At 44.3% G+C, this 14,494-nt stretch overlaps 1 protein-coding gene across 4 annotated transcripts in view; it reads right to left on the bottom strand.

Moving 5' to 3' along the window:
- STRIP2 (striatin interacting protein 2) overlaps window positions 1-14,494 on the bottom strand; it is a 45,392-nt gene that overhangs the window by 29,310 nt on the left and 1,588 nt on the right. For 3 of the 4 annotated variants that reach the window (XM_023528927.1, XM_011357210.2, XM_011357209.2), the window contains exons 2-9: window positions 9,703-9,772; window positions 6,540-6,614; window positions 5,434-5,568; window positions 3,976-4,096; window positions 3,164-3,232; window positions 2,860-2,966; window positions 2,033-2,160; window positions 1,152-1,355 (exon numbers count right to left, since the gene is read on the bottom strand). In XM_023528927.1, coding sequence (XP_023384695.1) covers window positions 1,152-1,355; window positions 2,033-2,160; window positions 2,860-2,966; window positions 3,164-3,232; window positions 3,976-4,096; window positions 5,434-5,568; window positions 6,540-6,614; window positions 9,703-9,772 — 909 coding nt within the window. The remainder of the gene's footprint in view (window positions 1-1,151; window positions 1,356-2,032; window positions 2,161-2,859; window positions 2,967-3,163; window positions 3,233-3,975; window positions 4,097-5,433; window positions 5,569-6,539; window positions 6,615-9,702; window positions 9,773-14,494) is intronic. The other variant, XM_023528928.1, reaches the window with a different exon arrangement.

Raw genomic sequence — 14,494 nt, 5'->3', positions numbered from 1 at the left:
GCCATCCTCTTCCCATGGGCTGCTGGACTTCAGGGAACATGGAGTAAGAACCCAGCTCTTGTGAGAATATCCCCATCTCTCCTCAACTCTACTGTCCTCACCAGGCCCAATCCCAGAATCATGCCAACGGCCAGGGAACAGAGAGCATAAATAATCCCACAGTCATAGTTACTTAGCTTTCAGAATGCACCGATGCCTTTTTTTTTTTTTGGCCAGCATTTTTCTTCCTAATTATGCTCCACTTAGGTGAACATTCAATTAGTTTGCCTTTGTGAGCATACACCAGCTGGCTGGCTGAGGAAGAGGAAGACAGAAGCTTTCTGCTAGGCAGAGGGAAGTGAGTTTGGAATTTTAAATCTTGTCACAGAAAGAAAAAGATTGGACAGAAATAGGCCAAAAAGTTAACAGTCACTGCCTCTGGTTGTTAAGATTGTGGGTGATTTTTTTTCTCCCTCCGCATTTTATATTTGTTCCAAATTTTCTACAATGAGTAAGCATTACTTTATAAAACAAAAAATAAAGGTTAAAAAAAATCACACTGCAGATAATGTAGACTAGATAACTGAACTGGTCCTGACACCAGTAGCTGAACTCAGGTAGATGAGGCGTGAGTTCATGGAAGCATGGTCAGGTCCCAGGGCAATTTATCATTTTGACCTTTCCAGAGATGCACACTCTACCTAGAACCCTAACCTGTCGTCTCCCGAATATAAGTCTCTGGTTCCAGGGCCAGACAAGAGCATGGCCCTTGCTGCTGAGAAAATGGAAAAGTGCCTCATCCCAGGCACATGGATTTTCTGAGAGCCCGTTCACATGCCCTGGATCCCAATCCTCAGGATTATACCCTAACATAATTCTTATTCAGGATAGTAAGGAACTCCAGGCATTAAGGTCCAGGCCAATGACTCTGTAGCAAGACAGGGATCTATAATATGATACCACAGTGTTACATCGTGACAGCTCAGGAGTCTGTCAGGGCTAGAGGATAGAGGCCAAAGTATTGACAGTAAAGTTTCAGGCTGGTCACAGGGCCAACCAGAAGCAGGATTAGCTGGGTCATTTTTGCCCTTTCCTACCATATCCAGAGGAGCTTAGAATCTTGAATTTTGGCCAGACAGTGCCACAACACCACTGTGTGCTTTAGTCTATACCCTTCGAGAACCACGGCGGCCTCGCAGCTTGGAGGGTGGTGGTGCCAACTGAGATTCTCCCAGGTCCAGAGTGTAAGAGGGCGGGGAGGCGGCGCGCATGCTCTTCACCACCTGGATGCTGTCTTCAGCCAGAGGAGGCAGGCCCAGTTCTGCCCGCTTCTGCACTTTGAGAGCCTGCAGATGCTCAAAGCCACCGAGGGTAAACTAAGGGGTAAACAGGACAGGGGCAGAGATGACAGAGGAAGGGAGGGAAGTTAGAGAGAGCAGGGAAGCATGGATGGAGAGAAACAGTCACAACCTCCAGTTCCCCTCAGACTCCCTCCTTAATTAGGAAGTAATAAAACAGGAAGGGGCAAACGTGGTTACTATCCTAGTCTGAGGAGCTCCGGGGTCAGGATAAAGCACTATTTAACGACCCAGGACTGGGAATATCACCAGAAATTAGGAAAAGGACTTGTAGGGGCCACCACTGAAAAAACAGGAAAATGTATCTCCCTTTTAAGGACCACATCCAGATGCTGCAGTCAAGAGGCAGTGCCCCTTAAGGCCTGTGCTGGAGGGTATGTTGTTCAGCCAGGCCTGTGGGGTGGGAGCCACAGATGAAGGAGCAGGCTGAATAATAAAGATTTCATTATTTGAAAGCGAATCCTCATCTCCAACTCATAGAGTAGCATCTCTTGTCAGTCCAACAGAAACAGATTGCCTGCTCTGACACAGAACATCTGATTTCTCTAGGACAGCTTTGTTGTCCCTCCATTGGCTAAGAGCTGCCCTATTCTTCTGCCTAACTCCTGCCTCCTGGAACTGGACTAGAAGAAACTGAGGTGGCAGAGAGCACTGCTGATCTGATAAGACAGGAGTGGGGAGAATGAGCCACTCACCATGACCACCTTCCATAGCAAAAGCAGGACCTTCTTTATGGGGAAGTGGGGAGCCAGGCCGCTGCAGAACTTGGTAACCATGGAGAAAAGCAGAAGGGCAAAAGGCTCCTCATTATGCATGGAGAAGCCTGAGGGATGTGGAGAGAGGCAAGTGAGAAGTGAGGATGAGGTAATTGAAACTCTGCCCCTGTAACCCTGACACACTGAGGAAGGCACTCACCACCCCTGAAGGATTTGAGTACTTGGTCCTGAGAAGGAGGCTTAGAGAGCAAAGCCCATCAAGGGTAGTAAGGGAGGCTATGGAGGTAAAATGGTTTATCTCTGAGAGCCTGGGGTGAATGCCGAATTAGAAGTAACAGTAATAAAGATATTGCTTTCTGGCTGAAGAATCCAATGCATTTCGTGGATCATAACTCACTTTCCCACATCAATGAATAATATATTTTTTAAATCCCCATAGGCTTTCATATCTTATTCCTGTCTGGTGACAATACTAACTTCCATTTGAACAGAGTTCAGTTTTCAAGGTGATTCGACTCGTTTTTTCACGTGTGATTTGCGAAAGAATGGGAGAGGGGTGCCTATCCCCATCTAAAACCTAGGCAACTAAGGCATAGAGAAGACATTTGATGGGTCCTAGCTCACAGACACAGGGACAATCAAGACAGGCTCTCATGCCTGCTGTGCAATATCTCTGCCCTAAAAGGAAGGATGTTAATTCTAAAAAAAAAAGAGAAAAAAGAAAGGCTGTCTGTCCCTCTTAGAAGCTATGTTTCCCCTCCACCATCAAGATGGCTTCCCCACCATTCCTCAAGTGTGTTTCTTACTCAGTTCAGTGCGGAAGGTCTCCCGGGCTGTCCTCCACCCGCAGGAGTCTGTCTCTCGCTCCAGGCGGATATTTTCCACCATTAGGTACATGACACTCAGCAGCACCCTGAGGTTACAGAAGGGTCACAAGAGGTACCCAAGGCAGCTCCCAGCCTACAGTCAGAGACCTCAGGGTTGGTCTCTGTGGGGCCCAACCTGGGGGAATTAGCAACTACTAGTGGCCTGGGTATGTCTGGGATTTGGGCAAAGGGTCACCCAGTGTTAACCATCCCCTGTTCTAATCCCATGGCCAGCCCCACTCACCGGAGCTCTGTGCTATCAGCAATGGAGATAGCTGGTTTCCGAAGAGCACTGCTACAGGCCTGGCTGTTGCTGCCAGAGGAAGGAGGGAGAGAACGAGAACCTATAAGGCCTCTTTATTCTGTGTTCCCACTGATAACACACACACAGACATGAGTACCTGCCATTCCTTGGCTATGTAGCTATAAAGAAATTGGCCTAAGGTATAGGAGCCCACGGAATTCCTCTGTCACCTCAGTAAGCCCTTATCTGTGGTAAAGATGGGCAAGGGCAGGGTCTGTGATGTTCACTCCTCTTATAATCCCCTCTGTGCCTAGTACTGTGCTGGACACAACATAGATGCTAAGCAACACTTGATGAGACAAAACTAGGGGTCACTACAGAGGTAGCAGCAAATAAGGCCACCTCTAGAGCTAGAACTCATGAGGGAAAGAATTGGGCACAACTACAGGAATTGGTCCTGTGCCTCTTGGGTCATGTTCTCAGCTAGAACAGTTTTCTCCATGGATTCCAAAGTGAGGCTGAGCTGAGAAAGTGTTTGGATAGAAAGGCAACCCACCCAAGATATGCCCCTGAAGCCCAAGATTGAAGCCATATGTGGGGCAGAGCAGCTGATGAGGCTAACCTCAGGGAAGAGGAAAGAATATCAGAGAGCATGGATGAATGTAGGGGAACTCTCAGTGAGCTTTGGACTGAGGTGCGAATAGAACCCAGCTCCCCAAGGAGGTCTCAATAGTAAGGGAACCAGCATAGGACATGAGGCACCCTTCCAAGAAAGGGAGTGTCTAGGCCAACCCTCCCCTAAGGCTTCTCACTCGATTTCCATGTGTAGTAGCTCCAGGAAGGCTGAGAAGGTCCCCATCTGATAGAGCAGGAAGCAGTTGTACCTGGACCAGTGTAGCACATCGACCTCTGAATCACATTCCCCAAAAGTGCCTAAAGGACCAGATAGTGCCATAGGGGTTGAGGGAGAGGGGACATCCCAGTTCTTTCCACCCTGCCCCGTGATCTTATGACTCTCTTCCAACACCCTGCCCAACAATTAGGCTGACAAAGGTAAGGCAAGGCCGCCCAGAACTTCCCAGAATGAGGCTGGGGAGAGGAGAGGCAGACTCCAGGGTTAGGTCCAATGTGCTCATCAATGACCTGTCTTACTTGAGTTCCCTGAGAAGCAGATCCAGAGATGAGAATTCAAGTGCAAATAGTTTATTTGGGAGTTGATTCCAGGAACCATCAGTAGAGAAGTGGGGAAGTTAAATAAGGAGGAGAAGGCAGTCAAGAGCTCAACCCCAGGTTGGGGATAGCTCTGGGAAACAGTATAAAGCACAATTCAGAATCAGTCTAGCCAAGAAGGGTGAGGTAGTTGCGCTATTCATCCACTAACTCCTGTCAATCAAGAGGGGTGAGGTAGTTGCGCTATTCATCCACTAACTCCTGTCAATGAGTGTTGCTGGACTAAGGGAGCATGTTAATTCTCTGCCACTCCTGGATGCTGCAGAGAAAGCCCTTAGGCAAAATGATGAAGGTACTGGAAGCTGGAAGTTGGCCATAGCACCAGACCTGAGAGATGTGGCTGGGCACTGCCCTGCTCGCTTTAGTCTTCATTCACCCACCGTCTGCTCTTTCCTCTCCATTTATGATTTTTACACTCTTTAGCTCCCAACTAGTTGGTTCTGCCAACAATCCTATTTATGATCTCAGGGCTTATTTTCACTACTCCAACTAGGTTATATCATTTCTCTCTCCAACATCTGGTTAATAGGTTTCTTCTCATTGGGTTCTGGTTATCCCCAAATTACTTACAGGATCCACTCCTGCTGCTATGTTGGCTTGAACCTTCCAACAAGAAATAATGCAGAGGACCCATGTGGGCACCTGTGGTATGCCCTTCCCTCCCCTCACTGTTGGAGCCAGGACACGGCTGATGAAAGAAGCCTCCATGCTCAGCTGGTGGTACAACGTCAGCACTGGCCACACTGACACTCTTGCTAGTCTCCAAATACGATTACAGCCCAGGTTAAGGACAAAAGAACTCATCCTGGCATGCCTGGCAAGATAAAGGCCGATTCCAAAGGATCCAGAACAGTACCTACCACCATCCTCTCTTCTTCTTCATAAGAACCAGGTTACTCCTAGCATAGATCCTGATAAGATCTGTCCTTGAAAGGCAGGGACCTTGCTTTCCCAGCATGACTTGCCTCATCCTAATCCTTATAACACCATTTCTCTCCCTAGTCTCCACGCCTCTCAAGTTGACAAAGGAGGTCACTCACCTTGGGCCAGGTAGAGAACAGCTCGGGCCACCTTCAGTCGCTGATCCCTACTGACCACCTCCAGCCGGTCCAGGAGTCCCATCACATAGGCCTTCTGGGCATCTTCTTCCAACTCCAGCCACTCTTTGCCCTGCACTGGGGTTAGAAGGCCGTACAGATCCAGTGTCAGCTGCTGCCTCCCCTTCCTGGAAAAACCCCTTGAGAGTATAGCTACCTCTGATCTCAGCCCCCTACAAATCCTTGTCTTCAAAAGCTTTCCTTATTTAGCTGAGAAAAAAATAAGGGATGGGAAAAGTAAAGGACCCAAAATGTCCTGGCCTGAACCCACTCTGCGGCCTCATCTTCCTCCACATCCCCTCCATCCTCTACACACAGCCCATACTGTCCTATCTCTTTGCCTTTCTTCAAGGAGTTCTGTCTTCCTATATAAGAAATTCCTATTCATCATTACAGAGCAAATACAAAATTACCTCTTTCCCACTAATGCTTCAGCTAGAAGCTCTGTCCCTCAAGATACTTTTTACTTCTCCCATGACATCTACCATTTTTTCCTTGGCTCTAGCTATTTTTGTGACATACACATCTCCCCTTTGCTACTGCACTATAATCTCTTTGAAGATATGGCAAATTCACCTTCACCCCTGCCTCCTGCATCTCTGGAAAAAAACAACTACTTACCACACATTTGTTGCATTGAAAATGGAACTGCCACTGACCAAATAAGGGAACAGAGGTCTGAGAGGATCACAATGTGGGCACATGAAACTATTATTAGATGTTATTAAGAGTAAGGCAGAGTTGGAGGCAGGGGTTGAACATTAAAGTCAAGTAGTAGGCTGGGCACAGGTTTCTACCAGGCACCAGGGCAGCAGCCCAGTCCCATGTTCCCAGGCCTCTACCCTTAAGGCTTTTCTTGCTTCTACTCCATGGCCTCTTCACTTGAGATATAGGAAACTCTGTGTCCCATATGCAAGAAGGGATAGAAAAGTTATATGGTTATGGAGAGGATAAAGAAGGATCATACTTCGTTTTAGGCTTTTTCTAGATCAGGCTGGGAAATCATTGAGGGAAAAAGCAGGTCTCTACGAGTAAGGATCTGAGATCACCTTGAGTCTTGAAATCTTCTTCAAAGCACCTCCTGTTATTGGTGAATTCCAGGTTTTCAGTGTAGCTATACAATTCTGTGGCATGGAAAGATAGAACAGAGTCACAAACATTCATCAGACCCTTATGGGAGGGGTCTGGAGTAGAGAGGGTGGCATGAAACAGCTAAAGTTTCAACACATTCCTGTGTCCAATTCAATCCAGAGCCAGCTTCCTCCCTTTTGGAGCAGTTAAAAATAGCCACTTGTGTCCCTGGGTGATTAAACCATCAAACCTGTCCTCCTCCTGCCAGCTGGCTGCTATGGCAGAGAAGGCAGGCTTCCACGTTCGGTGAGGGCCAGCAGGAGGGTTGGAGCAGAGAGGGCTTAATGTCATCACTCCTGTTTCTTAGGGCTGCAATCCCTTCTATTTGTCAATCCAGACTGGGACTACCCCGTCTCTAGGGAAGAGGAGGGCAACATGACTCCTGAAAGTTGGAGGCAAAATCCTTGTGCTATTTAAGAAGCCAGAGTGAGGGCTGGAGAATATGTTAGATGGTTCTCTGGGGTTGGAGCCAGTTCATTCCCGCCCTGCTGAGTTTCCTCGAAGGGTATAGAAATTTAGGTTCCATAGCCACCTGGGCAGAGGCAGTATCAAACCATGTAGAAGCAGCTATGGGTGCCCAAGGGCTGCCTGTGCCCAGGAAAATCTAACTTTGCTGACAGTAATCTCTCAATACAAAATGCAGAGAGCTTATGAGAAATAAAAATGCCCTTTCTGACACACACACACACACAACACACTCCAGAACATTACACTGTACCCTCATCTTATAGAGGATGAAGAACTGCAGTAGAGAAATCAATAGGTGATAAAATAGATTTTCCCAAAACTCTGTTCCCTGAGACCCTTGCTGGAAATTTAACTAGGTCACAAATAATTCACAAAGCAAGAGAAATTCACTTATGTTCTCATTAGTTGTCTAATGGTTGAGAAATACCCTGTTTGGGAGCCAGAGCTTTTGATTTCTGAGTGCCAGAATCCTCTGGTGACTAGAAGCAAATCCCATCTCTGACTCTTAAATTCTTCAGTTATTGGTGGGTAGTGTGGATATATATTTTTGAAGAGTAGAGCACAAACCCAGTCAGAAAAGGGAGCAAGGCTCTTAGGTACTGAACTTTGTTTTTGTTTATTTTATTTTTAAATTTTAGATCATGAACTTTCATCTACAGATATATATATAGAGAGAGAGAATACATATAAGACATCCATGTATCTTCTACTCAGATTAAACAAATATTAACACTTGTCATATTTGTTTGATATCTAAAATTCCCTCTTCCTCTCCAGTCTATCCTATCCCCTCTCTAGAGGTAACCACTATAATGAAATTGGTGTGTATGTGTCATCTGCCTATTTTTATTATTTTATTACATATGTATGTGCCTGTAAACAACATATGACATCGTTCTGCTTAAAATGTTTTTATCCAAGCAGTATCATATTACATAAATTATTTTTTCTTAGAAACATTTTTATTATATCTTTCAATAGTTTTTTACAAGAAAAACAGTGTGCTAAACACATCCATTTACTTAATTGACATTGCTCTCAATCAAGTGTGCAACTAGACTTCCTAGAAGCATCTTTTAGACTCAATGTTTAAGCAATTGATGGATATATATATTATTTGGTCACTGCTTCTTTCCCTCTCAACATTGTTTTTAACATCATTGATTATGAAATACATTGATATAGATCAATTGTTTTGGCTATATATTGGTACTCTACGGTTTGTTTTCAATTTTTCACAATGGCTGCAATAAACATCTTGTATGTGTTTTCTTGTACGTTTTCTTGTGCCCAAGTGTTTTTTTAAAGTGTACATCCAGAATTGCTGTATCAGAATATGTGTGCATCTTCAGCTTTGCTAGATATGACCAAACTGCTTTCCAATTTTATACTCTGCTCCCTCATACCGAGCAGTATATAAAAGTACTCATTTCTCTGCATTCTCACCAACTCCAAGCTTTTAAGTTTTGTGATCTAATGAATGTGAAATAATATCTCATTATTTTAATTTGCTTTTCCCCATTTACTAATAGAGTTGAACATCTTCCTTATATATTTATTGACCATACAATTTTCTATTCTACATATTCCTATTCATGTTCTTTGACCACTTCTCTTTTGACGACTTCTGTATTGAGTTGTTCCTCTTCTTCTCTCTTCTCTTCTTTCTCTCTTTCTCTCCTCCCTACACACACACACACACACACACACACACACACACACACACACACACGTTCTGGATTTTAATCCTTTATTGGTTATTAAACTAGCTCTATTTCTGTCACCACAAAATTTATTCCCTGTGCTTAGTCACAAGAAATTCTTTAAAAACATTTGTCTCTTTTCTTTGAAAAAGCGTGTCTCAAAGTGTCGCTTCCATGTGACAGAATATTTAATTTTCACACCATCTCCACCCAAAAGCTCATTTATTAATAACTGGCATCACAGCACGTGTAACATGAAGGCCCCTAGTGTGGAGATCACATTTAGCCTAAGCTAAAAACCCAGAAAGAGAGAAGAAGCCCAGCATGAAAGAATGGGATCTTAACTCCAGCTCAGAAACCTCCCAGCAGTGCTCCACTATGACAGATATAGGTGACATTTCCAGCCCTGCTCATCTGGCCAGTTGTCTATAGAGTTTTTCTTCAGACATTGCTGAGATTTTTTTAAGGAACAGGTGTTAGGGGAAGAGCGCAAGATGGGAGTAGAAGAGAAAAGGAGAGATGGAGTAAGATAGAAGAGAGGATGGCAGAAAGAAGGGGTATGCAAAGATATGGGTGAGTCTGAGAAGAGAAAGAAAGGAGAAATGGGAGAAGGTGGGGAGAGAAAACAGATTTGAGAGTGCACCAGAAGAGAATAAAGAAAGGCGAGCAGAAAAAAGCGATAGAATGAAAGAATGGAGAATACCAAAGCCAGGGAGAATTCACAGAAAATGTGTGGAAGTGAACGAAGATATATTTACCACTGGAGGGTGGAAAGAAGAGAGAATGTGGAGAACAGCCTTTGTTCTATAGCCACTTGCTGAGAACAGACAAGCTGCCAGAGGAGATGACAAGCCCCTTCCCTCTCCCCCCGGTCACTCTTCCACTCTCCACAGACCCATCTACCTCATACCTGACAACTCTGCTGCATGCCCATCTGCGTCTCCATACTCAAACTCCAGGGTGGGGCAGTCCACAGAACTCTGTAATGGAGAAATCTTTGCAGTAACTTGGAGAAAGGGTTGACAAAAGGAGATTATACCTTCATGTCATCTTCCTCTCTTGGAGGCCAAGGTTAGATCAGGGAAGCAGCTAGGAGAGTCTTATCTGTACCTTTCATCGAAGAGGTAACCTCCTACAAGCAAAAATTTGAGGCTCAGTGCAGGGAGGGGCTGAAAATTTCTATGTACAATCCAGAAACTCCCGGTAAAGGGGCACGATTGTGGACAGATATAAATTCTACATGAACTACATGAACACAGACCAGAAGAGCATCTGGTCTAGGATATCTAGGATATCTAGAAAAATGAGATGGACAAAAACAAAAGAGGTGAACTGGATTCTAACTTCATCTCTGTCATTATCCCACTGTATGATTTTGGGCAAACCTTTCTGTGGACCATCGTTTCTCACCTGTAAAAATAGGCTCTTCAGCCCTAATGTTCCACAACTTTAGGACTGTCAAATAAGACAGCATTTCTACTTCAAGTTGTATTAAAGGCTAGATTTTCCTATGATGTATGTACAAATTTATAATCTCATTACAAAAAATTTTTTTAATGCCCTAACCTCTTTAGTATTTGGGGGTATATATATGAGTTTTTAAATTTTGAATCTCAGCTCTGTGGCATATTCTGTCAATATTGTGTGATCTTGAACAAGTTACTTAACCTCTCTGTGCTTCAGTGTGGTATAAAAAAATATATTTGATCTTTGCCCTGGATTCCTGACACAGAACTAAACTTTGGAATTTCCTGAGTAATAGGAGTGTCTGTTATTCATAAGGAGCCCTGTCAACTGTATTTGAGTTCCCCTAATGAGGTGACTCAAGGTGAGCCCATAGAGAGTTTCAAAGGAGGGACGGGCCCCACCTCCATATAGGGAAGGAGGCTGGAGACTGAGCTCAATCATGTGGCCAGTGGTTTAAACAATCATGCCTAGGTAATGAAACTTCATATAAAAACCCTGAAACAATGAGATTTGGGCACACCTATGTGCTAGGAGGGCGAGGCCCCTGAGAAAGCATGGGGGCTCTACACCACCCCAGCCCCATACCTTGTACTATGCCCCTCTTCATTTGGCTGTTCTTGAGTTGTATCCTTGATAATAAAACTGTAATCATAAGCATAGTGCTATTCTGAGTTCTGTGAGTCTTTCTAGTGAATTATCAAACCTAGAAAGGGTGTCATGGTAACCCCTGAATTTGTCACTGACCAGGAGGGAGAGCAGGTAGCCTGAGAACCCCACTTGTGGCAGGTGTCTGAAGTGGGGGCAGTCTTGTGGGACTGAGCCCTTAACTTGTGGAGACTGAACTAACTACACGTAGGGTCAGAATTGAATTGAATTGAATTGAATTGAATTGAATTGGTGTCTGGGAATTATTAGAAAATGACATGGTCAGTTTTCTAATCTGTAAAATCAGGATAATTCATAGTGACATTGTAAGGACTAAATGAGTTAATATAGGAAAAACACTTAGCACATCACCCAACACTTGGTAGAGCTATGTAGGTGGTTACTCTACTTAGAATTTTACTTACTCTACTTACAATTTTAATATTATATTGTAAAGTCATTTTTCTCACGTTATTATGACTATCACTTTAAACAGTTAAGGGAACATATATCTATTGGTTTACCTAACCAGTTCTCTACTATTGAACCTTTGTTTTTAATTTTTCTTTGTTATATGTATGAAGCTGTGATAAACTTAATTTTTTTTTCACATTTAGGATCTTTATTAAGGATAAATTCTTATAAAGGAGAGTAATATATCAAACTTTATAAATATTTGTATGGCTCTTTGTACACGACAAGTTGTTTTCCAAAACCAGTTTATCAATTTACACTGCCTACAAGGCAAATCATGTTTAAATTCACTATAGCAAGAATTTCCAAACTTCTGGATTACAGAGATGATAAGAAAAAAAGGTGGAGGGTGGGGAATGACATAAGATTGCTGATGTTGATTCCAATAAGTAGAGACTTAACACCTTTTTAAAAATGTATTTCAAAAAATAAAGAACAGTCTTCCCAAATGGGAAGGACATATTATCATAATAAAAGAGTCATTAAAAGCAGTGTTTTCAAATTTCTGACTGTAAATCAAAGTATAAATAAATTTTACATCATATGACAACACACACACACACACACTGGAACAAAAGTTTAATATCTTTACTGTTACTATATGTGATGTACTAATGTTTTCTATTATTCTATTTCTTTAAAAAATGTTGGTTTCAACTCACAGGTTATCCCCTACAGTTTGAAAAATTCTGTTTTAAGTTGCCTACATCCTTTAAATTTAATCTATTAAACTATATTTTATGAAAAACTCACTACGATGCCCTGAATTTGCCTTGTTTTACCACAAACTTTGTTAAGGACTTTGGGAACCAATTAAAACAGGGGATCTAGTCGGAAAAGGCCTGAGGTGAATCCTTTGGTAGGTAAGAATCTTTTTATTAAGCAAATAATTATTCTTTGGCTTCCTTTTTAGGTAGGGAAGTTCAGTCACTGGGAGAAGGTAGGTCAATAGTATGCCCCTATAAACAGTGACATACAAGGAGGCTCTATTGACTTGTGCCAACAGCAATTCTTTAAAAGCCCTAGAGGAGAAAGAAAACCATCCCCACCCCCTAGTACTATCTTCCACAGGAAAGCAAAAGGGAGGGAAGGAAAAGTAGATAGTCATCTGAATCTGGCACCTGGGTGTTGTGGTGATAGGGGGTGTACTGACAGGTAGAAGCAGCTCTCCTGCTGCAGTGGAAGGTGGAGGAAAGCTAATCTTTCCAGCCAGCCTGTTAGCAGGCAATGAGCCCAGATAGAGAGGATCACTGCAGTTGTTCATTTCCTAGCATAAAAAGTGTAGCTGCAGAAAACCAGGAAGTAAACTGCGGTGCAGGTGGAAAGCTCTGAGTCTCTGGATACTGAACTCACGAGCAAAGGTAGAATATTATCAGAGCCTTTTCCTAAAGGAAGACTTGGTAGGTAGGGACAAAGTGTCCGACTTCAGGAGTATTAATTCCCCCACAGAACATATCATCCTGAAACTGTTTTATTTACTCACATATCGTCTGTCTCTCCACCCCCACTAGAATGTTAACTCCACAAGTCAAAGACCTTATCTAGTTCACCACTGTATCCCTAACACCTAAAACAGTGCTGGGCATATATAAAGTTCTCAATAATTGTTGAATTAATGAATGACTCATCCCTCGCCCCCACCTCATCCCCCCAAAAAACCACTTGAGCAAGAACATGTCTCTACGGGGGAAGGAGGCATAGGGTGCCTTAAAAGGCCAGATTCATACTGAGGCAGGGAGGAAGAAGATGTGGATAGAACCCTGCCTGATCCAGCAAGGCAGCAGGGCTGAGCTATGCCTCTGAAAGCTGGTGTGATTTGGGGCCAGTCTTTTCACCTCCTCCACTTCTCTTTTTAAAAATGGGATGGATTCCTACTCATCTGTATCAAAATGGAAAGCATATATGAAATCCTTCGGGAAACTGTGAAATACTATTTAAATGTTAAACCATAGACTGGGACACTCAAAGACCTGGCCTCTAATACCACGTCTGTCCCTTGCTGCTGATGATAACACAGTACTAAGAGCTACCCTGAACTGACCCATTACATGCACTGTGCCTGCACTGAATTAAACATTTTACATTCAATTATCTCACTTTGACTTTATCACAACCTTCTGAAGTAGACAGTATTAACCTCATTTTAAGATGAAGAAACTGGAGCTCCTAGAGGTTTGGCAATTTGCCAAATGTCACACAGAGAGTAAACGATAGGATTGAGATTCAAAACCTGGTCTGGCTGATTCCAAAGCTCAGTGCTCCTGGCCACTACGCCAGATGTACGTTCTTGGGCAAGTTACTTCTGTCTCTTTTACTTATACAAAAAAGAAAGAGCTAAACCCAGATGGTCTCTACACACCCTTCCACACTTGACATTTTGTAGTCTATTCTCCTGGTCCCGGCTCAGATCCAATTCCACTCTGGGCTAGTTGATGGAGACTGGCTGGATGAGGGGGTGGGGAAGTGAAGATAATCCTATCTGTGGGTCTGTAACCTGGTACAGTTCCATCCACTCACTCCAGTCCTGCCCCCGCCTGAATCCTGTCTCATTAACCCTTCCAGGTAGCGGTCCTGAAGGTGGTGGAAGGAACTCCCTAAAGGGCCTGCCAGCACTCGCGGGGGAAAGGGAAGGGCAGAAGGCACATGGCACAGCTGGATGGGCTCGGGGAGCCTTAGGTTGAAGACAGCTGCCCCCTCGCCTGCCCCTCTTTACTGCAGCGGAGCTCTGGCCTCCCACCCCTCAGGCCAGTCACTCAACCTCCCCGCGACAATTTGCTCCTCTGTAAATCGAAGATACGAAATCCCACTTCAAGGGGCTGCAGCGATTAGTGAGATGAATATTTGAAAAGTATCTGGTACGCTTGATATCGTGCTACATCTTGCGCCTCCGGAGCGAAGGCCAGAGGGCTACAAAGCCCCAGACCCGCGGCGGGAGACGGGCGGAGAGGGGTCAGGGAATGCAGCGCCCAGTGTCCAGACTGCGGCGGACTCCGCAGGCTCCAGCTCCAAGGGGCGGCCCGGGGCACGCCGGGGGGTCCGGGCTGGGGAGGAGGACGGGGCCGAATCACCTCAGCCATCGCTTCCAGCCTGCGGGCACCTCCCGGCCCCAACTGAAG

This window comes from Pteropus vampyrus, unplaced genomic scaffold (genome assembly GCF_000151845.1).
Source record: "Pteropus vampyrus isolate Shadow unplaced genomic scaffold, Pvam_2.0 Scaffold33, whole genome shotgun sequence".
NCBI classification, from domain to species: domain Eukaryota; kingdom Metazoa; phylum Chordata; class Mammalia; order Chiroptera; family Pteropodidae; genus Pteropus; species Pteropus vampyrus.
Note: the sequence above shows the minus strand (reverse complement) of the source record. Positions and strands in the feature narration are given on the sequence as shown.